The 23,361-nt window shown below is 46.4% G+C and overlaps 1 protein-coding gene across 2 annotated transcripts in view; it reads left to right on the top strand.

Moving 5' to 3' along the window:
* NAT10 (N-acetyltransferase 10) overlaps nt 1–23,361 on the top strand; it is a 37,450-nt gene that overhangs the window by 1,775 nt on the left and 12,314 nt on the right. For both annotated transcript variants that reach the window (XM_055301092.1, XM_055301094.1), the window contains exons 2-16: nt 938–1,060; nt 1,402–1,493; nt 4,910–5,081; nt 6,430–6,552; nt 8,208–8,269; nt 9,725–9,839; nt 9,942–10,049; nt 13,290–13,423; nt 14,830–14,923; nt 15,047–15,145; nt 17,780–17,916; nt 20,717–20,841; nt 21,292–21,442; nt 21,741–21,837; nt 22,689–22,805. In XM_055301092.1, coding sequence (XP_055157067.1) covers nt 953–1,060; nt 1,402–1,493; nt 4,910–5,081; nt 6,430–6,552; nt 8,208–8,269; nt 9,725–9,839; nt 9,942–10,049; nt 13,290–13,423; nt 14,830–14,923; nt 15,047–15,145; nt 17,780–17,916; nt 20,717–20,841; nt 21,292–21,442; nt 21,741–21,837; nt 22,689–22,805 — 1,734 coding nt within the window. In that variant the 5' untranslated portion in view covers nt 938–952. The remainder of the gene's footprint in view (nt 1–937; nt 1,061–1,401; nt 1,494–4,909; nt 5,082–6,429; nt 6,553–8,207; nt 8,270–9,724; nt 9,840–9,941; nt 10,050–13,289; nt 13,424–14,829; nt 14,924–15,046; nt 15,146–17,779; nt 17,917–20,716; nt 20,842–21,291; nt 21,443–21,740; nt 21,838–22,688; nt 22,806–23,361) is intronic.

Below are 23,361 nucleotides of genomic sequence, written 5' to 3'. Positions count from 1 at the left end.
TTTAAGGTTTATCTGTACAGGCTTCAGTATGGTTTTCCCTTCCTGGAGGAGACCATTGGAACACTTTGTCGCAGTAGGATTCATTGATCTCCTTTCCCTGACCTTATTAGTTGTGCATATGAATTGAAACAAACAAACCCAGAACTCCAAATAATTGAAAGAACAAAAGAAGAACCACCTGCACTCTCAGCATCCAGAAATAATTATATTTTGGTGTTTTCTTCCAGGTTTTTTCCCCGTGTATGTTATGTACATGCATTAAAAAAAAAAAAAAAAAGGTGCTGTGCTTTGTCCTGTAGTGTTTATCTTCTCATAAGTACCTACATCCATACATCCATTATCCTTAGATGACTTCTAAAAATGGTTTTGAATGAGTTGTTTTGAGAGCTGCCTTATTATTCTAAAAATATGCCATCATATATTTTAATCATTCTATTTTTTGGAACATTGTTTCAAGTTTAAAAAAACAGCTCCTGGACAGAAGTGTGAATTACAGCTCCTCTTCTGACTTTTCCTGCTGAGGAAACCTATTCTTTACCTCCCAAGCTTCAGTTTCCTGATTTTATTTTATTTTTTTAAAGATTTTATTTATTTATTCATGAGAGAGACAGAGAGAGAGAGAGAGAGAGAGGCAGAGACACAGGCAGAGGGAGAAGCAGGCTCCATGCAGGGAACCCAACGTGGGACTCGATCCTGGGTCTCTGGGATCAGACCCTGGGCTGAAGGCGACGCTAAACCACTGGGCCACCCCGGCTGCCCGAGTTTCCTGATTTTTAAAAATGAGACTGACCTGTTCCTTAGCAGTTGGAGGGTTAAGTAAAATGATACTTACAGATGTACCTCACAGTCCCAGGCCCCACAGGTGGCTGCCAGCTAATGTTCCTCACCCAGATTCTGGTGTTCATGTCCAGTTGTGTTTCCTTTCTCTCTGTTTCAGTGATAATCTTTCACCATGCAGCGGAAGAAGGTAGATAACCGAATTCGGATTCTCATTGAGAATGGAGTGGCTGAACGGCAAAGGTCTTTGTTTGTTGTAGTCGGGGACCGAGGAAAGGATCAGGTAAGACCTGGTATACTTCTTGACTGAGTTTGTGTCTTATCCCGAGGAGACAGCTTGTTACTGGCCCTCTGCCGTTTCAGCACATCATAGCATTAAATCCCTTTGACTGGTTTTCTTTGAGTAAAATGCCTTGTGGGGATCTAGGGGTGGACTGAGCATGAGGTTACGTTTGTGTGACCGGGCTTCTAGCTCTTGCCTGTGCACTACTTGCCTGGTGACCTGGGGCGCTTCCCTTTCTGGGCCCTCAGTTTTCTTTCTAGATCTGTCAAGTGAGGTCTTGGGCCTGGCAGTCTCTAAGGTCTCTTTTGGCCCTGAGATTCTGAGATTTCTTCCTTTGGCAGGTGGTCATACTCCATCACATGTTGTCCAAAGCAACCGTGAAGGCTCGGCCTTCAGTGCTGTGGTGTTATAAGAAAGAGCTGGGGTTTAGCAGGTAAGTTTGGCCCTCTGAGTGTCCCATACCACTTAAGATTCCTGCTCCTTAATTAAGTGCCAGGCAGGGATTCCCTGACATGGTTATTCAGGGGTCATCAGGGAAGTGCTACCTCTGAGGACACTTCCAAGTAGAGAAAATGGTAGAGCTGATGTCCTTTCTTCATTCCTGCCAATAAGTTTCAGATCCATTCCATGCTCTATATAGAGTCCCCAGCTCAATTCCTTGCTTTCTGCCTGTGATTTTCTTTTTACTTTCCTAAGCTGATCATGCCTGGCTAATATAAGTGCCTTCAATTGCCTTTTTCCATCGTAGATTTCCTCTGCATTTTCAGTCTCTTTTTTGCCTTTTGTTTCTGAGGAGGATGTGCTTCCTCCCATGTCCATGGAGAACCCCTTCATCTACTCTGGATCTCTTCTCTCACTTCTTTCAGTACCTGAATCCTCTTTCATCTGCCAGCCACTTCCATACCGCTTTGAAACTTGCTCCTTTTTTCCTGTGAATATACTCAGCTCTCCAGTCTCAAAAAAAAAAAAAGAAAAAAAAAGAAAGAAAGATTAACTGCATACCGCGTTTTGTATCTGTCAGGCTCGCATTTTCTCTCACTTTTATTGCCACACACCTTGAAACAGAAGCCTCGTGCACTCCTAGCCACACTGTCTTTGCTCACTGGCTTCTGCTTCCATCATTGTGACCAAATTGTGCTCTTCGAAGTCATGGCAGCCTGATACTTCACGCAACAGCTTTTTTCCCTCCTACTCCTTCTTTTCAGAGCTCTTTCTCCACCTGTTAGTGTTGTGTTGGACAGTTGGCCCTTCTCTGATTTTCTGAAGCTGCAGTAGTCAAGACTCCTAGTTGTAAATAGCAGACCTCCGACACAACCAGGCTTAGGCACGAAGGGAGTGTATTGAAGTCTAGGAGATACCTACGGGGCTGAGATTGCAGCTCTGCCTTGGAGCATGTAGACCCAGAGTGCTAATGCTCCCAGTTGTTGCTTGGTCTCAGCTCTGCTTGTCTGCTCTGTTCTTTGCTGCTACAGCTCAGCTTTCTGTGTTCTTTTGTTCCCATGGCAGAAATAGCAGTTAGGGTCCAACAGTGTTGGAAATCAGTATTTCTCCCCAAATTCCTGTGGAAAGATGCCCACTCCTGGGCTGAGGAGATGGAATCAGTCCATCTAGTAGAAACCTGGTAGTTCCGCCCCATAATTTTGTGTCTGGAGGAGTTTGGGGTGCTGAGTCCTGTTCCTCGGCAGATAACCCAGTGTGTGGTCACTTCAGAAGTGCACTCCTTTCTTGGCCTCTGTGATGCTTTCTCAGACTGCTTTCTCCAGCCTTTCTTTTTCTTGATCTTATCTCCTCTACCTTCAGCCCAGCTAGTGTGTGTGTTTCTGTCCTTGGGCCTCTCCTCTCTCCTTTATTCCCAAGTGTGTTTGTCTCTGATGTTGACTCTGAAATGGAATCTCTAGCCCTGGCTGCTCTGTACCGTGGACACTCCCTACCTTTGCACCTGCTGCCTCCTCTGCTTGGGATGCCACTTCCACCTCTCTGGCATCATCTTCTGAAATGTTCCCCAGTTTTGAGGGCCTGTCTCCTTCCCCAGACTTTCCCCCTGAACCCTGTAGTCACACTTGAGGCGCCTCCACCCTCATCGGTGCCTGCTGGTTACCCTCTGTTCTCCCTCCCTGGGAATATGCTCATTTGCACACTGGTCTTGTTTTACTTCCATGTGGTAAGTTCATTTAGTTAGGAGGCTTCTCCTGCTTATCTTTATATCTTCATATTTTTAGATGATCTGGCATGTTTGTACTAGGTGCTCAGATAATAATTTGTTGAGCCGAATGCATTGTTTGACAGGCTCTAAGATTGTTTTAATTGTACTTAGTTCCAAAGGCTAAATTTGATTAGTTACCATTCTTTGGTCTTAACAGAGACTTGATTCTGCCTAGAAGAAACTAGGTTTTGAGTAAATCGTTTGCCTTTAAAAAAAATCTATATAAAAGCTTTCTTGGAAGAAATATGAAAAATACAGACAAATCACAAAGGTGAAAATAAAAGCACTCATCATCTCAGTACGTGGGGCATTGTTAGCATTTAGCTGTCCGTCACTGTGTGTAGTTGTAAATCATAATAGGTATTTTGTTGTAAATACTTTTTCATAGTTGGGCAGGTAAGTATTTTTAGTACAGACTAAGAATAAGGCATGTTGCCTGTTAGCAGAATTGTTAAGTTTCTGGGGCTTTTGAGTGTCATGACTGTGCAGCTGGTAAATATCAGATGGGTGCAGAATTGGGCAGTTCACAGTGTTCTGGGCACATCTGCCTTAGCTTCTTAACCTATCTGACTTCACTTGTAAAAATCTCTTCTGTGCCTCTTGTAGCTCTCCCAGGCCTTTTTAAAATTTTTTTTAAAGATGTTATTTATTTACTCATGAGAGACACAGAGGCAGAGACACAGGCAGAGGGAGAAGCAGGCTCCATGCTGGAAGCCCGATGTGGGACTTGATCCCAGGACTCCAGGTTCACGCCCTGAGCCGAAAGCAGGCGCTAAAGCGCTGAGCCACCCAGGGATCCCTCCCAGCCCTGTCTTGAGGTGACTGAGCACCAGGTTCAAGCTGATGCTTATAAGTCATGGGCTAAGGCACAAGCCAGAAGTGACAGTGACAGTCACCCTGCCCAACTGCCTTTTTCACAGGTGAAGAAATACTGGCCCAGAGGGAGGGCCTTTGTTCCAGCTATTCAGTTAGAGAACTATGGTAACATTTTGATCAGTTACCATCCTCAATTCTGGAGCTTTTCTCTCTTCCTGTAGAGGAAAATTAAATGACAGTTGGATAGTCAGGGTTTTTAAGACAGAAGTTTGGGATTCCTGAGAGCTCTCCAGATCCCATTCCAACCCTTATATCCTCTGTCAGTATTATTATAGTCAGAGCTGCTCTTCAGGACTTGATCCCACAGTCTGGGGAAGGAAGTAGATGAGTTCATTAACGAAAGATGAGTAAACTACCAGTGGTCACCCTGCCTTTCCCAGGTCTTCTGGGGAGCTTCCATGTAGTGGAAGCATGGGCTTGAGACTAAGGTAATGAGGCCATCAAGGTTGGTTTCAGACTCTGGTTGAGCCAGATGTGAAGTTTAGGTCCTTCTGTTACTCTTCTTTGGAAGTTAAGTATTTGTGGAAGGTGCCAGGACAGCATGGCAGGGTTCCCACATGCACTTAGCCCTGGCTCCCTCTGAAGCCCATCCTCTTAACTTCTCTACTCTTTCCTTCGCCTTTAAAGGGTTGGGTTAGCCCTCCGGTTGCCAAGTTCCCTTGGAGCTCTGAAGGTCTGGGTGGCTGATCATTGAGCCTGTCCCCTGCTCCCACCCTTTTAGCTTCTCTTGTTAACTGGCTCTCCTGGGGTGTGTGGGGGGGTGATTGCAGTCACCGGAAGAAAAGAATGCGACAGCTACAGAAAAAAATAAAGAATGGGACGTTGAACATAAAGCAGGATGACCCCTTCGAATTGTTCGTGGCGGCCACAAACATTCGCTACTGCTACTACAATGAAACCCACAAGATCCTGGGCAACACTTTCGGCATGTGTGTTCTCCAGGTGGGTGGCTTCCTCTGGCCTGTGCCTGGAGTCAGAGCGCGGAGGGCTCCCCACAGGAACAGGTAGACCGTAAAGAGAAAGATTCACCTACGCTGCCTCCCCTGAGCATTATCAGAGGAACACTTGACCACTTTCCAGAGCAAACTTGGTAACTCATCCCATATAAAAATAAACTTTTCCACTTAGACCAACACTTACCTAGAGATACCAAAACTGACCCAGATGCTTCACAGCTGCTTCTGACCAGCTGAAGGTGAGGAACAAAGTGCTGTGAACTTCCAAGTGACCCCACATCCCCAGATTCTTACTGGAACTGGCTGAAGACTGCAGTGAGCAGTGAGCGGTGGGACCTTTTTAACAAACCATGTGTAGACCTGTGCACTTGTGCATTCTATGCAGGTACTTGGTCAGCAGAACCACCACCGCCACCGTCCAGCCCTCTTTGTAGTCCTTAAAATCCCCTCACTTTCTCCCCCACAGAGAACCCCCTGGTGCATTTTTTTCACTGGTATTCTCTTGCCAGTTGAATTAATAGACTTAAGTTTCATGTGTTTTTTGTTTTGTTTTGAGCTCTGGCAGTCTCTGTTTTATCCTTTGATTCTTTGACACTTGGCAATCCCTGCACGACCCCTCCCCAAAAAAGAATTAGGCTCAAATCCCCAATTTTGGTATGTGTTTATTATGTGATGTATAATTGCACTGTTATGATTTATACATTTTAAAATGTACCTTATAAAGTGTAAGAAACGAGGGGAAAAAATCATAAATTGGAAGGTTTTTTTTTTTTTTCTCTCTTTGTATGTCCCAATGGGTTGTCCCATTCTACTGGCTTGCATCCCACCTGGGAGACAAGAAAAGAGCATTTTGCCTCTTCTCACCCAAACACTGATTCGTAGGGAGTGTTCTTAGGCTGCTGCTGTTAACCAGTTGCCGGGAAGAAGGTTCCTTTAGGCAGTGGCTCCCCCACGTGGTGCAGTTGAGTTTTGTCAGGTTCTATTTGTAAACACGTCAGAAAATGAATGTGAGGTATTTGTGAAATGCAAGTGTGAATCAATGAAGATGGAAGGATTTCTCCCCCAGTAGGATTTTGTCTGAGATTATTAGACACACTTGACATACAAAACCAGGTACCCCTATTCTCCAGCGCTGGGCTCACTTCTTTGCCCCTCAGGAGGGTGTGTGTGTGTGTGTGTGTGTGTGTGTGTCCATCCTGGTTAGTCAGGTGGGGGCTATGGTCTTGGGTTCATGTTCTGAGGCCCTCCTTTTACTTTATCACCTGGCCCTTGGTGAAACTTCCCTGAGGGTGCTCTTTGCATGACCAGCCCTTTCAAAGGTCTCCTTCTTCCAGGATTTTGAAGCTTTGACTCCAAACTTGCTGGCCAGAACTGTGGAAACAGTGGAAGGTGGTGGGCTGGTGGTCATCCTCCTACGGACCATGAATTCACTCAAGCAGTTGTACACGATGACCATGGTAGGTATATGGTTTTTACCTGAACTCTAGCAATATAGATCAAGCTGTGTTTTTGCTGTGGGCTCCTTTTAAGAATTCCTGTTGAGGCAGCTCCAGTGAGCCATCAGCATGAGCTCAGGGCTGGGAGCTCTTTGACTGCAAGTAAGGAGAAAGTCACTGGGGGGAAATGTCAGTGGCCATGACAGAGTGCCTGGGCATCTCTGAATTTCACATATACTTTTAGGTATATGTGCAAATTCAACACCAGTGAAATTCAGGGTGTGGTGCAGCTGTTAGGTGGTTACAGTTCTGGAATGGAATTCTGCAAAGAGCCATGTCACTGCCTCCGCCTGTGTATTGCAAGAAAGGAACCATGCACAGACGTCTGCACCAGTCCTCATCCTTTTGGATGATGAAGGAACATTTGCCAGTTGCATTCCCAGTTGGGCAAGAGCTTCGACTGTGGGAGGAGTAGTTTCCATCCAAAGCTGAGGACGCGATGAGGAGTGGGACTGCTTCGCAGTGGCTGCGCAGTTGGTCTCTGACCCCATCAGTACTGCCATGTGGATATTCTTATGTTTTCAGTCATTCCCATGGTGCTGCTGGGGAATGGCATCAGGTTTGGCCTCAGGGTTTCACGAGCTGTGTTTACACAGCAACCTGGACTTTCCTCAGACCTTAGTAGCTGCTTCCCACCACCACTGCCCTTCCCATCACTTGACACTGTGGCTCCTGTGGCTTCCTCAGGTGTCCTCAGACGTGCCCAGTACGTTCTCACCTGAGGCCTGTGCACTTGCTGTCGCCACGGGGATATCCGCTTGGCCCTCTTCTTCATTGCATTCGGGTCCCTGCTCAGATGCTACCTCCCCAGTGGGGTCTTTCCTCACCTTCTGTTGGGAATGTGTGACCTGCTTTATTTTTCTTCAGAGTATTGCCAACTGCCTGAAGTTATGTATATACTTGTTTGCTGTCTGACTTTCAGTGCTAGTCGCTGAACTTGATAAGATCAGGGATTTTGTTTTCCTCACTGATGCACTCCCAGATTCTGGAAGAGTGCTGGGCATTCAGTAAACACGTTAAATGCTTGTGAGTGAACGAGCGACCTTGTGCCCATGTCAGTTCGTGTGTCCTTCTTCCGCCTCTCACGTGGCTGCCCGTTTCTCACCTTAGAGCACCCCTTCCCTCGGTACTGTGTGTAAGTAGCCGCCCCTCTGTCATTTGCTGTCACTGCACTCTGTTTTTCATTTGTAGCATTTGCCAGAATTTTACTCATTTGTTTCCCCCCAACCAGTAGACCGTAGGCTCCATGAGAACAGAGATCATGCTTCATTAAACACCAGCATATACCCAGCATGTCTGGCACATGGTTGGTATGTGCATTTTATTGAATGAATGAATACATTTTACGATGCTGGATAAAATGTGGAAGAATGTCAGAGTTGACTTTAGGGGAAGTTTGTTGAAATAAAAAACATGGCAGTTAGTGTTGGATGATCCCCGTTCCAGCAAAGAGCAGTTGGACCGTTGAGCACAGCAGGGTACTTGGGGTGGATTCCCAGCAGTAGCTCTGGTGCCTCCTCGATCCCAGGGCTGCTTGTTAGAACTACTTCACATTTGGACTCGGAGCCTCAGCATTGCTTTGGGATGTCTTTGTTCATGGATGTTGTTTCTTTTAGGACGTGCATTCAAGGTACAGGACCGAGGCCCATCAGGATGTGGTGGGAAGATTTAATGAGAGGTAGGTCTGAGGCACACTTCCAGGCCCTGAATTGTGAGGAGCCACGGTGGGCAGGATATTTTTTGTCTTGGACTCAGCTGAAAGCTGTGTTTTTGTCCGAGGGAAGGGAGCACAGGGGGCCAGAATGGTGAGATTCCTGACAGCAGTGGTGGTTGTGAAGCCAGCTGGAAGCAGTGAAAGTGAGCGGGGAGCTGGGTCTTGACCCAAGTCATTCTCCTCCCTGGCTTTTAGCTTATTCATCTGTCCAAGGGGTAATTTGTCTGGGTCACTATTTCCCAAAATGTGTTTCACAGAACACTAGTATTGTAAGAGGGAATTTATATTAAAAGGGTTTCTGGCCAGTCGTGTCTGGGAAACACTGGTAGGGTTTGTCCTGTGTGAAGATTCGCGTTAGGCTGTCATAGCTTCTGAAAAGTCTTGCAGCAGCAGGGACCTATTTAACTGATCTTTTCCTAGATTTATTTGATCACAGGGCCCTTTTTTAGGGAACACCAGTTAGCAGCCTGTGAAACTGGTGTTCCCTAAGATGCTGTGGCCTGGATCAGTGGTCCTCATCTAGCAGTCTTGCTCCTTGGGGACATTTGGCAATGTCTGGAAACATTTGATTATCATGACTTGGGGGAGAGAGTTGGAGGGGGTGGGGAACGCTACTGGCATCTAGTGAGTAGAAGTCAGGGATGCTGTTGATCAGCCTAAAATGAACAAAGAGCCCCTCAGCAGAGTCACCCGATCCGAAATGTTGCTAGTGCTGAGGTTGAGAAATCCTGGCCTTGGAGCTTGGGGCCTTCCTGGTGTTCATCGTCCCTGGTGTTTCACTCAGCAGATGGAGTAGGTGATGAGGCGGCTGTGTGCTGCTAGATAGAGTGGAAGGAAGCCTGTGAACGTAGCCCGTGAGGCTCTCTTCTTGCACTTTTGGGGGAGTTTGAACTCTAGCCAAACAAATGTTTGCCTGCACGCAGGAGTGTCTGTTAATTTCTTAAGGGAACTTTTCTCTCCTCCTCTCCGTTTTCTGTATTTTTTCTTTACTGTGGCAGAAGGTAAATTTGTTCTTGTATAGATTTGTTTCCTGTGTGACTCGTGATCCTTTGTGGGGTGGGTTTGGAATTCCCCATTTAAGAATGGCCTGAGACAGCTTGGTCCTCAGATGGTGAACCTGAGATGGTGTGGGAAGGGCTGTGTGACTCAGAGACCAGAGACGGTTGTGCACAGTAGGAGTGCTTACAACCCGTCTCAAGAGAGTTCTGGGTGTTCTTGTTTGCTGTATGAAGCACGTTCAGGTGCCTAGTAGAGGAGGCTCAGAATTCTCTTGCACTGCCGTCCAACTGGGTTTGGCTTTCTCTAGCTTTCTTAGAGACACTTGAGGGCCCAATGATTTTCCTGAAGAAAAGCCACCTTCGTTGTGTAGACATTGCCCTCCTCCTCCCGCCAAAACCTCTTGACCGTTTTGTCCTGCAGATTTATTCTCTCTCTGGCCTCTTGTAAGAAGTGTCTTGTCATCGATGATCAGCTCAGCATCCTGCCCATCTCCTCACACGCTGCCAGCATTGAGGCCCTACCTCCCCAGACCCCGGTGAGTCAGCCCCATAGTCCAGGAATCATGGTGAGGCCATGTTTTTTGTGAGGACCCACCCTTCCATGACAGTGGCGAACCTTCTCCTCTCCTCTCTGGCAGGATGAGAGTCTTAGTCCTTCTGACCTGGAGCTGAAGGAGTTGAAAGAGAGCTTGCAGGACACCCAGCCTGTGGGCGTGTTGGTGGATTGCTGCAAGACCCTAGACCAGGTGAGTGTGGTGTTCCGAACTTCTCCGCCCCAGGGTAGACAGTGCCCAGGGCAAACAGAACACGCAGAAAGCAACGGAAGCCCAGTTAGGACAAGTCAGGACATGGATCCTCCTGGGGAAGGGACATGTTCTATTGCTTGAACTCATGTAGCAACAGCAGGGCTATTCTCTGTCGTCTGTGTTCACAGCAAGTCCCAGGATTGCCTCCCTGCCCATCCCAGGGCATCAGTTCTGGGAATAGAGGGTCTGGGGTGTGGGGAGATAGGGGAGACGGATTGAATTTAAAGAGGAGTGATTTTTGCAATATCATATCTGTGTTCCGTTTCAGTTAAGTTTTAATGACATAAAGGTTTTTGCTTGTGTTTTGTGTAGAAGTGAGAGGAGAGCCTGAGGCCACTTGTATTTACCCTGGTTCCAGAGTGGGGCCTGATGGGGCCCTGTGGTGGTGTGGGCCAGATCTTTAGGTACAGATAGTGGGGCCTAGCTGGGAGCTTCCAGAATGCATCTCTGTGCTCACTGTGGTGACCAGGGCTGGTAAACTCAGCTTCTTTGGTGGTCCCTGGGCTGAGTGGGAGCTGACTGGGCAGTGCCCAGAGGCCTTCAAGCTGTCAGGTGTGTTCAGGGTTCTGGTCTAGCCTGAGCCAAAGGAACAGTCCAGGCCTCTTGGCCCTGGGTTCTGCCCTCATGATGGAAAACAGCTGCAGTGATACCTCCCATTTGGGGCGGAGTCCCAGCAGGCTGATTTCCTTGTGCATTCTAGAAATAGGAGTTATCGGCCACATAGCTCTCTCTGCAGCCCAGGCTGCAGACTCTAGGTTGCTTTGAGCCACTTCCTGCCCCCCTTTGTCAGAGAGGAAATGAAAGAGGATGGAAAAAGGGCAAGAGAGGGAAGCTGTAAAAACAGTAGCATTATAAGGAAATACATAGTAGAATCACTAAAAGTGAAAGATGTGCGTGAAAAATGGAAGATCGTATTTCTGCTTGGCGGTCCCACCCTGCAGAGACAGCTCCCATTAACAGTTTATTGTTTGTTCTTTTGGAACTTTTTCTGTGCATAGAAATGGAGATTTTAAAAACATGTGCAGGGGTTACACCATATAGTGTAAGTGGTTGCCTAGTAGGCATTTGAGTTGATCCCAGCTTTTTTGCTATCACAAACAATGCTGTTAGGACCTTCTAGGATAAGTTTCCAGAAGAATTATTGGATTAGAGTGTGTGTGCATTAAACTGGGTGTCATACTAGTTCATGGAGCCAGCCACACTGTGTGCAGATGCCTTTTTCCCTACAACTTGCCAGCACTGGCCATGGTTAAACTTCTAAGCCTACCAATTTGTGTTTTGATTTGTGTTGCTTTAATTATGAGAGAAGCAGGTATTCTTTTCCTATAATTACTGTCATGTGAGTTTTTTTGTTTGTTTTGTAAATTATTTTTTGAGGATTGGTTTTTCATTTAGCATATTGTTTTAGAACGTATTTTTAAGAAAGATTCATTTATTAGAGTGTTTGTATGCACACGTGCATGCAGGACAGGGGCAGAGGGAGAGAAGACTCTTGAGCGGGGAGTCCGATGCGGGGGCTCAGTCCCACAACCCATGAGACTGTGACCTGAGCTGAAACCAAGAGTCAGACACTCAGCTGACTGAGCCACCCAGGCGCCCCGAGAATGCATTTTTAGTCCATATTTATTTCCCTTCCATTATGTTAGTGGATTTTTCCCGGTTGTGTTTTGTTGATTTAAAACTTCTCTATAGTAAGCAACAAAAGAGCAAAATACAGTGTTCAGGCAAAGGCCAAGTCAGGATGAGCAGGACCTGGAGCTCCTGTGTGTGTGTTCGTCCGGAGAGACTGGCTTCTTAGAGCTTGTCCCCTTCCTGCCCTTCCATTTGCCTGGACTTGCATCCCTTCAGTGTCTTCTTACTGTTGCTGCCTGGGTGTGCAGGGCAGCTTCTTCAGGACCACACAGGCCAGGCCGGAGCATCTGGCCTTCTTCCCGGTCTCGGCCTGTTCCCAGGGCAGACCGCAGTTGGGGAGTAGGGTTTGGCCCCTGATTAGTGTTGTGGTTCCTCCTCTCATTCAGTGCTGCTTGCTCTCGTCCTCCTAGGTGCTAGGCACTACCCTAGGCACTGGGCTTAGTGGTAAAAAGGAGGGGCACACCTGCTTCATGGAGTTTACATACGTTCTGGTGGGTGGAGACTGGCAGTCAAGGAAACAGGCCAGTGTAGTAGAAGGTGCTGTGTACGATGGAAGAACACAAACAGCACCAAAGAGGGATCGGGAGTGCAAGAGGTGGGCGGAGGCTGCAGTTCTGGGAGGCCTCGTTTAGAAGATGATCCTAGAGCAAAGCCTTGAAGGAGTTGGGGAAACGAGCTGTGGGGCTGTCAGGAGGGAGAGTGCTTCTGGCAGAGGGGCCACTGGGTGCATAGGCCCGAGGTGGGAGTCTCTACCTGGCAACCTGGAGGACCAGCAGGCAGGCTACCTGGGCGGAAGCAGAGTGAGCAGAGGAGTAGGAGATGACAGGCACAGCCATGTGGCCCTAGAGGGCTTGACACTTACTCTCTGAGAGGTGGGCACCCACTGAGGGTTTCTCATGGACAGTTTCTCAGCACAGCTGCCAGACGGATCCCCAGGCTGAATTTTAAAAGGATCCCCCTGGCTGCTATATTGTGTCTAGACCGTAGAGGAACAAAGGTGGAAGCAGAAAGGCTAGGAGCCTGTTGTAGTAATGGGGGAAGACAGGATAGTGCTTTGACCAGCGTGGTAGTGGAAGACACTGGTGAGGAGTGGTGGGGTTTGTATATATTTTGAAGGTAGCACTAGCAAGCTTGGCTGGTGAATCATGTGTGAGGATAAAATGGAGAAGCTTTTGCCCTAAGCAGTTGGACAGGTAACTGAGATGGGGAAGGCTGTAGCTGGAGGAGGTGGGAGGGGGGACAGTCTGAGCAGTGTGGCAGATGTACAGGTAGAGACATGTAGGGGCAATTACATGGATACAGGAGTTTGATGGGGTCAAGGGAAGAGGTCCAGACCAGAGATGTGAATTGGGTGTTGCCAGCACCTGAAAGGCATTTAGAGCCTTGAGACTGCGAGGAGTTGACCAGGCCTTAAGAGGCCCGAGTGCGGAGCCTTGCCTCCTGGCCTGCAAGAACTGGCCCCTTTGATGTAGCCTCCACAGTAGTGATGGCAGATGGCTGGAACTTGGTCTTTCTCAAAGTTCACCTAATGGGATTCTCTGTTAACAGGCCAAAGCTGTCTTGAAGTTCATCGAGGGGATCTCTGAAAAGACCCTAAGGAGTACTGTTGCGCTCACGGCTGCCCGAGGAAGGGGCAAGTCTGCAGCTCTGGGATTGGCTATTGCTGGGGCAGTAGCTTTCGGGTAAGGAGGTCTTTCTCCCTCTGGGAAGTCTGAGCTCTGAGGAATAAATGTGCAGGGTCGGGGTCAGGGGACCAGGAGACTGTTTCTGGGTCTGTGCAGGCTCTTGTGTGATTTCTCTGAGTTGTGGGTTCCCGTTTAGAAACAGCGACAGTTTTCCCCCACCCCGCCCCGAACTGTATATGCAGACACACATGGATACATTTGCCAGGACCTTTGTGATCACTGTTTAATGTTGAACACATACAAAAAGTTGGGCAGATGTACAAAAGCAAAGAAAGAGGAGTAAGAAACTTTAAAACTCTTCAGGAGATGGGAATGTATATGACCATCTTTGCTGACTGTGAAAAGTACACGTTTGATTTGTTTGATTTTAATGATTTTAATGATTTTGTTTGCTTTTGAGGAGCTTCATTTGAGTGTGATGTTCTTTTTTTTTTTTTTTTTAAGATTTTATTTATTTATTCATGAGAGACATAGAGAGAGGCAAAGACATAGGCTGAGGGAGAAGCAGGCTCCCTGTGGGGGAGCCTGATGCAGGACTTGATCCCAGGACTGTGGGATCACGACCTGAGCGGAAAGAAGACGCTCAGCCACTGAGCCACCCAGGTGTCACCTTTTCTGTTCTTTTGCCCTGGGTGGAAGATTTATGCAGTTGCCAGGAGAGTGTGTACTTCCAGCTTCACATACAGAAATAGACGTAGAATTTACCATGTGCATTGTCTTCCTTGGTGCTCCTAATCAGTCTGTAAGCATTTCACAGTTGGATGACCCGAGGGTTGGGGAGTTTTAGGAGTCACCCAAGATACCCCAGCAAGTCAGTGGTGATAGTGCTGGGGCTGAGTAAAGCCCCTGACTGGTAGTCTCTAGTTCTTGTTGCCTGGCGGTAGCAGTCAGCACCTTAGCCTTTAGCATCCTTTACACCCACCCAGAGTCCCCTGCAGGTCCGCTGTGGCCTTGACCTGAGCATCTGGCTTCATGGTTTTGACCTGAGCATCTGGCTTCATGGTTTGAAACCCCCTTAGCACAGCTAGTGATGACTGTGAGGCCACCCTCTTGTCCCAGGACATAGGCTTGAGAGGTAGCATGCTGGTTCTGCAAACTGAGGGAGTTGTGTCCAGGCACCTCTTGGCAGTATGCTTTCACAGATGTCAGGAGCTAATTGCCAGGACATTACCTTCATGTTGTTCATGTGTTTTCATTCATTTGGGAGGAAAAATACACTCAGATCTGGAGTTGCTTTACTTTTCCTCCCTAAAAAGCGTTCTTTCTTTCTGCCATTATCTCTGATAATCATCTGTGTGACGGGACAAACCGAAATTATGTTCCTCTTATGTTTCCTAAATAGCCCTTTTGGGTTTCTGATCCCTTAAAAAAAATAAAATTCATCCTTTTCTTTTGTTTAATAGGTACTCCAATATCTTTGTTACCTCCCCAAGCCCTGATAACCTCCACACTCTGTTTGAGTTTGTATTTAAAGGATTTGACGCTCTGCAATATCAGGTAGGAAATTAGGATAAGTACCTATTTGGATTCAGTGCTGGGTTTAAATCTAGGTCAAGTCTTTGGAATGCCTGTTTACTTTTAGTTTCTAAAATTTGTCATTGATTTGACTCTCTCCATCAGGAGCATCTGGATTATGAGATCATTCAGTCTCTCAATCCTGAATTTAACAAAGCAGTGATCAGAGTGAATGTGTTCCGAGAACACAGGCAGACCATTCAGGTGAGGCTAGTTCTGAAACCCCTGGGTGGGGCCAGTGTCCTGCTGTGTTTAATACTGTCATTTTATGTCCTGTGTAATGCTGTATACAGTGTTGCTGTTTTATGACAAACCTGATGCAGATTTTCAGTCTCTTCTCAAGGAAAACTTGCAAACAAACTAACAAATGAATGTAGCCAGGTTGGAAAGTTACAGTTTTATCCCTTGATAATTGAGTAAGTCTTGGGATTGCGAGCATGCTGATCAGCTAAAAGAACTGCAGTAGTCTTTCTGACATTAATTCTGCTTTTGCTTAAAGTAGATTTTGAAATGGTGCATCTGTAACTAGAACAATAGCTTCTCCATTTAAAAGGAAAAAAGAACTTTGCAAGATGTACTCTGAATCTTTGTGGTTTAGCCAGTGGCCTATTTTCCTTTTTAAACAGTGTTTCCCTGAAAGCCCTATAAATCTCCAGGGCTCTGGAAGCCTGAACAGTCTGCGCTTGTCTAAAGGCTGTAATTTTGTTCAGTTGTAGAGAAGTATCAGTGTGACAGGCTTCCAGAGGGGATGGAGGCCCCTGGGCTTCTAGTGCAGGAGGCTCATCGATTATTTTTGGACTTGGGGTGGGAAGCAAGCCAGGGAAACTTGGCAGTTTATGACCTGTATGCCCGCGAAGGCATGTGTATATGCCTGTCAGGGAGGTATACATTTCATCAGAGGTCCAGATTGTAAGTAATGGTTTTTATACCTTTAAAGATCTTAATTTTTCCTTACTAGGTCTCTTTCTAAAATCTCTTCATTCTGTACATTTCTTCCCACTTTTGCCAGATTCCCTCAGCCTCACGTTTTGAAAGGAGGGAAGTCTGATGGTGGGGTGGGGTGGCATGGAAGGCGGGTGACCAGTAGTGAAAATACAGAGACCTGTTGAAGTTCTACCAAGATATACACAGACCAAAGAAAGACAACGTTACCCTGAAAGCCCAGGTTCAGCCCTTGCTGCTCTTTGGATTAGTAATCAGAAACCCGCTTAAATGGCCAGAGTCCCTTTGTCTCCAGGCTGGACTTTAAATACAGAAGAGGTGACCTGACTTTTTATGAGGCTCCACACAGGTCCCTTTGAGGCCTCCTTCTCCTTGCTGGAAATTGAAAAAAAGACGCATATTAGATTAAAGTCGGCTATGCCTCTCCGGGGGGCTGCTTTCTGCTGCTTTTATGAGGTGCTTGTTGAGTTTTTCCCCTTAAGAGTCCAAGACATGGGGCCCTATGGAGAGTGTGTATTTGCTGTTAGAGTTGAGTGGAGTTGCTGTTTCCCTGATCCATCCTTCAACTTCCCGCAAAGCAGTTAGATCTTATTTGTAATAAAATACTTCAGAAAAGCACAGAGGTGAAGGTAACACTCAGAATCCAGGCACGTAAGCCTAAGAAACTTTGTTGTTTGCTCTGTTCCATATTTTAAAAGTCATTTTTATTTTTGTCTTAAAGATCTAGAGCATCTAGGTGAAGCCCCTCTTGTACCCCTCCCCGTCCCATTCTGTCTGTCTGCCACTCCCCATAGGTAACTCTGCTCTGGGTTGGGGTGTTTCCTTTCAGTTTGTGTGTTTGTATTTTACTATGTAATTAGGCACTCATGAATGTTAACATACTGTGCTTGTCCTTTCTCGGCCTGCCTTGATACTCAGCATTTGTTTATAAGATTTGTCCAGATTAAAGCTTGTAGCTTTGGTTGATTTGAAGCATTATATGTTTATACTACTGTTTATGTTTCTAGGAGTGGAGCGGTTGGATTTAGGGTATGCATAGATTGCCCCCTTTATTAGATTTTGCTAAGTTCTCCTTTTAGGGGGATCCCTGGGTGGCTCAGTGGTTTCACGCCTGCCTTTGGCCCAGGGCGCGATCCTGGAGTCCCGGGATGGAGTCCCGCGTCAGGCTCCCTGCATGGAGCCTGCTTCTCCCTCTGCCTGTGTCTTTGCCCCTTTTTCTCTCTTTATGTCTAGCATAAATAAATAAAAAATAATGATAAATAAATTCTTCTTTTTAAAAGTATACCAGTTTGCCTTCCCACCAGCATTTTTGTTTTTAAATTCTTGTTTTCCTCAAGTTCTTACCAACACGGATTGTTTTATGACTATCCAATTTTTACCTGTCTGCATGCGAAATGGGATCTCTGTGTTGTCTTTGGCATTGCACTGATTTCTAGTGAGGTTGCATGTCTTTATGTTAGTTGGCTGGTCAGGTCAACTGTAAAATACCTCTTTGTAGCCTTGCACCAACTTCAAAAATAGCAGGAAGCCCTGAAGAAACAGTGCTATCAGTATTAGGCCAGGCACCAGCCAGGGCATTTTTCCAGATTTCCCTGATCTTTCTCTCAAGCAGCTATCAGGTAGGTATTCCCTTCACGTTATGGCACAGAGTCTGAGGCTGTGAGGTTAAGTGACCTGTCCAGGGTCACATAATTGGTGGTTGAGCTTCTGAACCCAGGTGTCTGGCTCCAGGCCCATTCTGTTTTCTCCTGCCAAGGAAAAGTGGAAAGGAGGAGTGAAGGGAAGAAGAACTGGGTAGGCGGAGGGAGGACAGAGAGTGGCCTTTATGAGGCCTCAGGGATCACAGCCATGGCCCTGGGGTGGCTGAGTCATAATAGAAGCTTTTCTTCCCCACAGTATATACATCCTGCAGATGCTGTGAAGCTGGGTCAGGCTGAGCTTGTGGTGATAGATGAAGCTGCCGCCATCCCCCTGCCCCTGGTGAAAAGCCTCCTGGGTCCCTACCTTGTATTCATGGCATCCACCATCAATGGGTAAGCACCTTGAGTAGGAATCCTTGCTCCTGTTGTAGGCTCTTGTCCGTTAGGTGGCATGAGTGAACATGCCTGGGTTGGGGCAGGTGGGCCCAGTTCCCGAAGTCAGAGTCGTAGGAGCTGTGTCAGTCACTCCTGGGGCTTTTGCCCACTGGAGCCAGTCTCTTTAATGAGTGGTGCCCGCCTCTGGTCTGACCGTAAATAGGCCACATGAGACTGAAGAATTTCATAACCCAGGTGGTAAGGGTCTCATTCTGTCTCTGGGCCTGATTAGGTGCCAGAGAGCACACAGCAATACTAATGTCATCTATCTTAGAGTGATGTGAAAGTAGTGTTACAGCAACTATTAAATTAGTATAAGACAGAAGTCTTTTTTTTTTTTAAGATTCATTTATTTGAGAACAAGGTGGGGGGTGGGGCAAAGGGAGGGAGAATCCTAAGCAGACACCCCCGCCACTGAGCATGGAGCCCAACATGGGGCTCAGTCCCACCACCCTGAGATCATGAGCTGAGCCAAAACCAAGAGTCAGATGCTTAACCAGCTGAGCCACCCAGGCATCCCCCAAGACAGCAGTCTCATAATGGCTCGAGAGCTTTGTTTAGATACTCAAAATATTTAGTTTATGCTTGCTGTGGAACCATTAGGAAAAATAGGTAAGCAAAAAGAAAAGTTACTGATAGTATCACTGCCCAGAGAGATAACTTCTGTTAGAATTTTGTTACACATTTTCTGCGCATTTATTTTTTTATTTTGAACAAAAATGTAAACTTAATTTACATATTTTTAATTTGCTTTTTAATGTAACAATATAGTGTGAACTCTTTCTAGGTCAATAAATGTATATTCAATATTGAAAAGATTTCTGTGTGGAAATCACATCTGGAAGAGCTAATTCTGTGTTACAGATTTATTAGGGTGTCTGCTTACACTGAAAATATTTAGATAAAAAGGCTTTACTTTTTTTGCTAACAGTTTTATTGAGATATAATTCATATACAATTTACCCAGTTTGACAGTGTAGTTCATTGGTTTTTAGTATCTGCCCAGAGTTGTGCAGCCAGTCCCACAATCCGTTTTCACCACCCATAAGAGAAAAGCCATACTCTTTACTTATCACCCTCTAGTCTCTCCCTAACCCCCTACCATAGGGAACCGCTAGTCTGCTTCCTGTCTCTGTAGATTGGCCTATTATAGACAATCCATATAAATGGAGTCATACAATAAGAGGTCTTTGGTGACTGGCTTCTTTCACTTACCATGTTTTCATGGTTCACCCATTTGTCTTGTATCAGAATTTCCATCCTTTTAATGGCCAAATAATTTTTCATTGTATGTTTATACACATTTTGTTTCCATTCATTTGTTGATGGAAATTTGAGTTGTTTCTATCTTTTGGCTGTCAGTAATGCTGCTGTGAACATTTGTGCATAGGTTTTCTATGTGGGCATGTTTTCAGTGCTCTTGGGTATATATATATATATATGTATATATATATGTGTGTGTGTGTATATATATATATACACATACACCTAGGAGTGGAGTTACTGGGTCAGATAGTAACTTTATGTTTAACTGCTTGAGGAACCAACTAGACTGTTTTCTCAAGTAATTGCACCACTTTAAATTCCCACCAGCAACATATGAGGTCTCCAAGTTTTCCATATCCTTGCCAGCATGTGTGTTTATATGTCTTTTTGATTATAGCCATCCTAGTGAATGTGAAGTGGTGTCTCATTAGGGTCTTCATTTGCATTTCCCTATTGGCTGATGATGTGGGGCATCTTACCATGTGCTTATCTGCCATTTATAGATTTTTAGAGAAATAGCTATTCATATCCTCTGCTCATTTTTCTGTTTGATTTGTCTTTATTGTTGAGTTATAAGGGCTCCTTATATATTCTAGATGGAAGTGACTTACCTGATTTATGGAAATTTTCTTCTTTTATTTTTTTCCCCCCACTTTCTTGAAAATGTCCTCTGAAGCACAAAAGAGTGTTTTCTTTTTAAATAAGTAAATGGAATTCCTTTGAGAAAGCTTTGTTACATGTGGCAGGGAAGAGAATAAAATAAAATACCTTCAACTTCCGATTTTCTAAAAATAGTATTTGAGTAAAAGGAAGTGTTTATATAGTCTTTAAATATTATCAGTGAGTATCATGGGGTGATGTAATCCTGAATAAAAAAGAAGCCCCACTGAGCACTGCCCCCACATGGTCACCTAGGCTTTGATCGAAGGAGGAAATACAAATGAGAGGACAGAAGAGGGTTTCTTTTTTTCCCCAAATTTTTGCTGGTTGTTTTATGTCACCTTCTCCATGAAAGTAGTGATGAAAGGAATTGCTGAGGTGGTGTGTTTATTTCTTGATTTTCCAAACCGGAAGTGCTCTCTGCCTGCCTTCAGGTGCGTTCCTTCAGTAGTGCTCGCTCGCTCACTGAGCATTCAACAGTGTCCCACATTATGCTGAAGGCTTTCCTCACATCATCTTGGCAGTCTTTACTTTTGTAATTCACAGCACTGTCCTTCCTGTGAGGTGTGTAGAATAATCCTTTTGAAGATGAGGCTTAAGACTTCCTTGCCCAGAGGCGCTAAGTAGTCACCTCAGACTTGAACCCAGGCCCTGCTGGCTCCCAGCTGAGCCCCCACACTGCCTTGCCCTCTGTGGCCGTGCGCCCTCTGTGGCCATGCACATGCTCTGACGGGAGTCCAGAGGGCAGCAGGATGAGGAAGCTAGTTCTCCATCTTCTCCAAGAGAGTGTGTTCGGGATGCCTTGCCTAATGGCCTTTGCTTTTGCTCCTAGCTACGAGGGCACTGGCCGGTCCCTGTCCCTCAAGCTGATTCAGCAGCTGCGTCAACAGAGCGCCCAGAGTCAGATCAGCACCACTGCTGAGAACAAGGCCACAACGACAGCCAGACTGGCATCAGGTACCCCCAGAACTCTGAATGGGCCCGTCCACAGCAGGTCCCTGCAGATTCTCTTGTGGGATAGTCTCCTCATGTCACCATGGGCGATACCAGACTGTCCTTCCATCAGGCATGGAGGTTAGGTCTCCAGGAGGTAGAGTTGCTTTCCTCAGCAAACAGCAGGCTAGTGACCTTCTGGGTCAGGCCCTTGTTTGTCATTGCCTCGGAGCATGGTTGCAGTGACTTGGTGTTATCCCCGTAGGAATTGGTGTCATGGCAAATTGAACACCCCCTAGAATAGTTTAAAAACCACTCAGTTTAAATTCTCAAGCCATATTTACTTGGGCGTGTGAGAAAGAGAAAGAACATTTGCCTTGCTCTTTTAGACAAAGCACATTTAATAATTGTTTTTCCTCGTGTGTGTGTGTGTGTGTGTGTGTGTGTGTGTGTGTGTGTGTGGTTGGGGAGCAGCGCGAACCCTGCATGAGGTCTCCCTGCAGGAGTCCATCCGATATGCCCCTGGGGATGCAGTGGAGAAGTGGCTGAACGACCTGCTGTGCCTGGATTGTCTCAATATCACCCGGATAGTCTCCGGCTGCCCCCTGCCCGAGGCCTGCGAGCTGTATCCTCTGGCGTCTGGGCCCTGTTATGGGGGGGGGGGGGGGAGTGGGGGGCGAGGCAAGCATTGAACAGAAGGTCTCAGCCTGTTGTTCCATAGGCTGCTACTCCAGGGAGAGGGGGAAGTTGAACATTCTCTGTTTTCTTGCTGTTCCTTCCCTACAATATGGGGTTTCTATGGAGGACACGGGGCTCTTCCTTCCAGGCTGGAGGCAATCTGCATATCCAGGTCCCTTTTGGAAGCAGTATGCCCTATTTTGGGCACTCTTTGATATGTTTTAGTTGCTTAACTCCAGACTCAGCTACTACGTTAACAGAGATACCCTCTTTTGCTACCACAAGGCCTCTGAAGTTTTCCTCCAAAGGCTAATGGCCCTCTATGTGGCTTCTCACTACAAGGTAACTGCAGCTAGCTCTCGGGTGAACTTCAGCTCTGACAGTCTCCTGTTTGGCTTTCCATATCTGTTATTACCTGGTGGCTCAGGTGACCATTGTACTGGGACTTAGGTGTCCTGATGTTGTCAAGGTCCACTGATCTTACTGGAGAGATTGCATTTCCTGTTGTTGTTTAGGCCTGTCCTGGGCTTCTAGCTTTGCTTCCAGAGTGGAGGCAAAGTGAAATTCCTGCACGTAGCTCCGTGCTTGGTAGCTGGGGAGGGTAGAAAGCTTTGCCTATTTTAAACCAGGTTCTTGTGTTTCTCACTTGTCTGCTAACCAGTTAGGTTCAGATGACGTGGCAGTTGTTGTCTGACCCAGCCTTGTACCTCTGGGCTATTTTTAAGGAGTGCCAAATGAGAATTTAGAGTATTCGAAAGTCTTCAACACTGAAGGGCATGTTGGGAAGAACCCTACTTGAGGATCTAGGTAGCATTTTTATGAACATCCTTCAACGGAAGGCTGAAGAGTTGGTGTTAGAAGTGGTGATAGGTTTTCTTGAAATAGCCTCTTGGCAGGAAAAAGTTCACCCCCCAGCTGTGAAATCCACAGTGCTGATGAAGTAGTCCCCTGCCCTCCTCCACAGCCTCAGCACTCACGTAGAGATGACAGCAAACACATGGGGCAAAGTCCCACCTAGGCCATTTCAGAGGGTCTCCGGCTGGCTGGCCCACATACTAGAAAAGCACTTAGCCAGATTTCAGCCTGCCGCTTGGCATTGGGGAGGGCGGTGCTCTGGTCAGCCGAGGATTCTGGCCTCTCGGGTAAAGGACAAGAGGAGTAGTTCTCACCAACTCGTGTTTGTGTCCCCACAGAACTCCCCCAATGATCTCCAGATGCTTTCTGATGCACCTGCTCACCATCTCTTCTGCCTCCTGCCCCCGGTGCCCCCCACCCAGAACGCCCTTCCCGAAGTGCTTGCTGTCATCCAGGTATGATGGCAGTGATTTGGGGAACCACTTAGGAATCAAAGATTAATGGCTCAGTAAGTGGCACGGGAGGGAAGGTGTTGATTCTTGGTGTGGAGCCAAGTAGCTGAGCGATTCAAGGCAAGCGATGAGGGTACACAGAAGGAAACCACCACTGACGGAAACCCAGAGCCCCACTATGGCGGAGAGGTGAAAGTCAGAACTGGCCACTTGCATTTTGACTTAGGGCTGCTCCTGAAACAGAACTGTTTTTGTCTGTTTTCCTCCTCTATTACCAAAGCAATACATGTACTTCTAAAATGAGAAGATACGGATTGGAAAAAATAATGTTTTAAATGCCTGGCATGTACTTATGCATTTCTATATTATTTTCCCTTTTCATAAACATGGGATCATAGTGTTTGGGGCTTGCTTTTTTTTTTTTTCAGTGTGTCGAATATTTGTAATCTGCATAGTTTTCAAAGGCATTTCATTTATGCATGTACCATCCTGTGTTTAACCATCCTCCTATTAGACGTTAGCGTCCTTGAGAATTTGCACTGTTTTGTACAGAGCCGCA

The sequence above is a fragment of the Nyctereutes procyonoides genome, unplaced genomic scaffold, assembly GCF_905146905.1.
Source record: "Nyctereutes procyonoides isolate TBG_1078 unplaced genomic scaffold, NYPRO_anot_genome, whole genome shotgun sequence".
Classification (NCBI taxonomy): Eukaryota; Metazoa; Chordata; class Mammalia; order Carnivora; family Canidae; genus Nyctereutes; species Nyctereutes procyonoides.
This window is presented reverse-complemented; position numbering and strand designations above follow the sequence as displayed.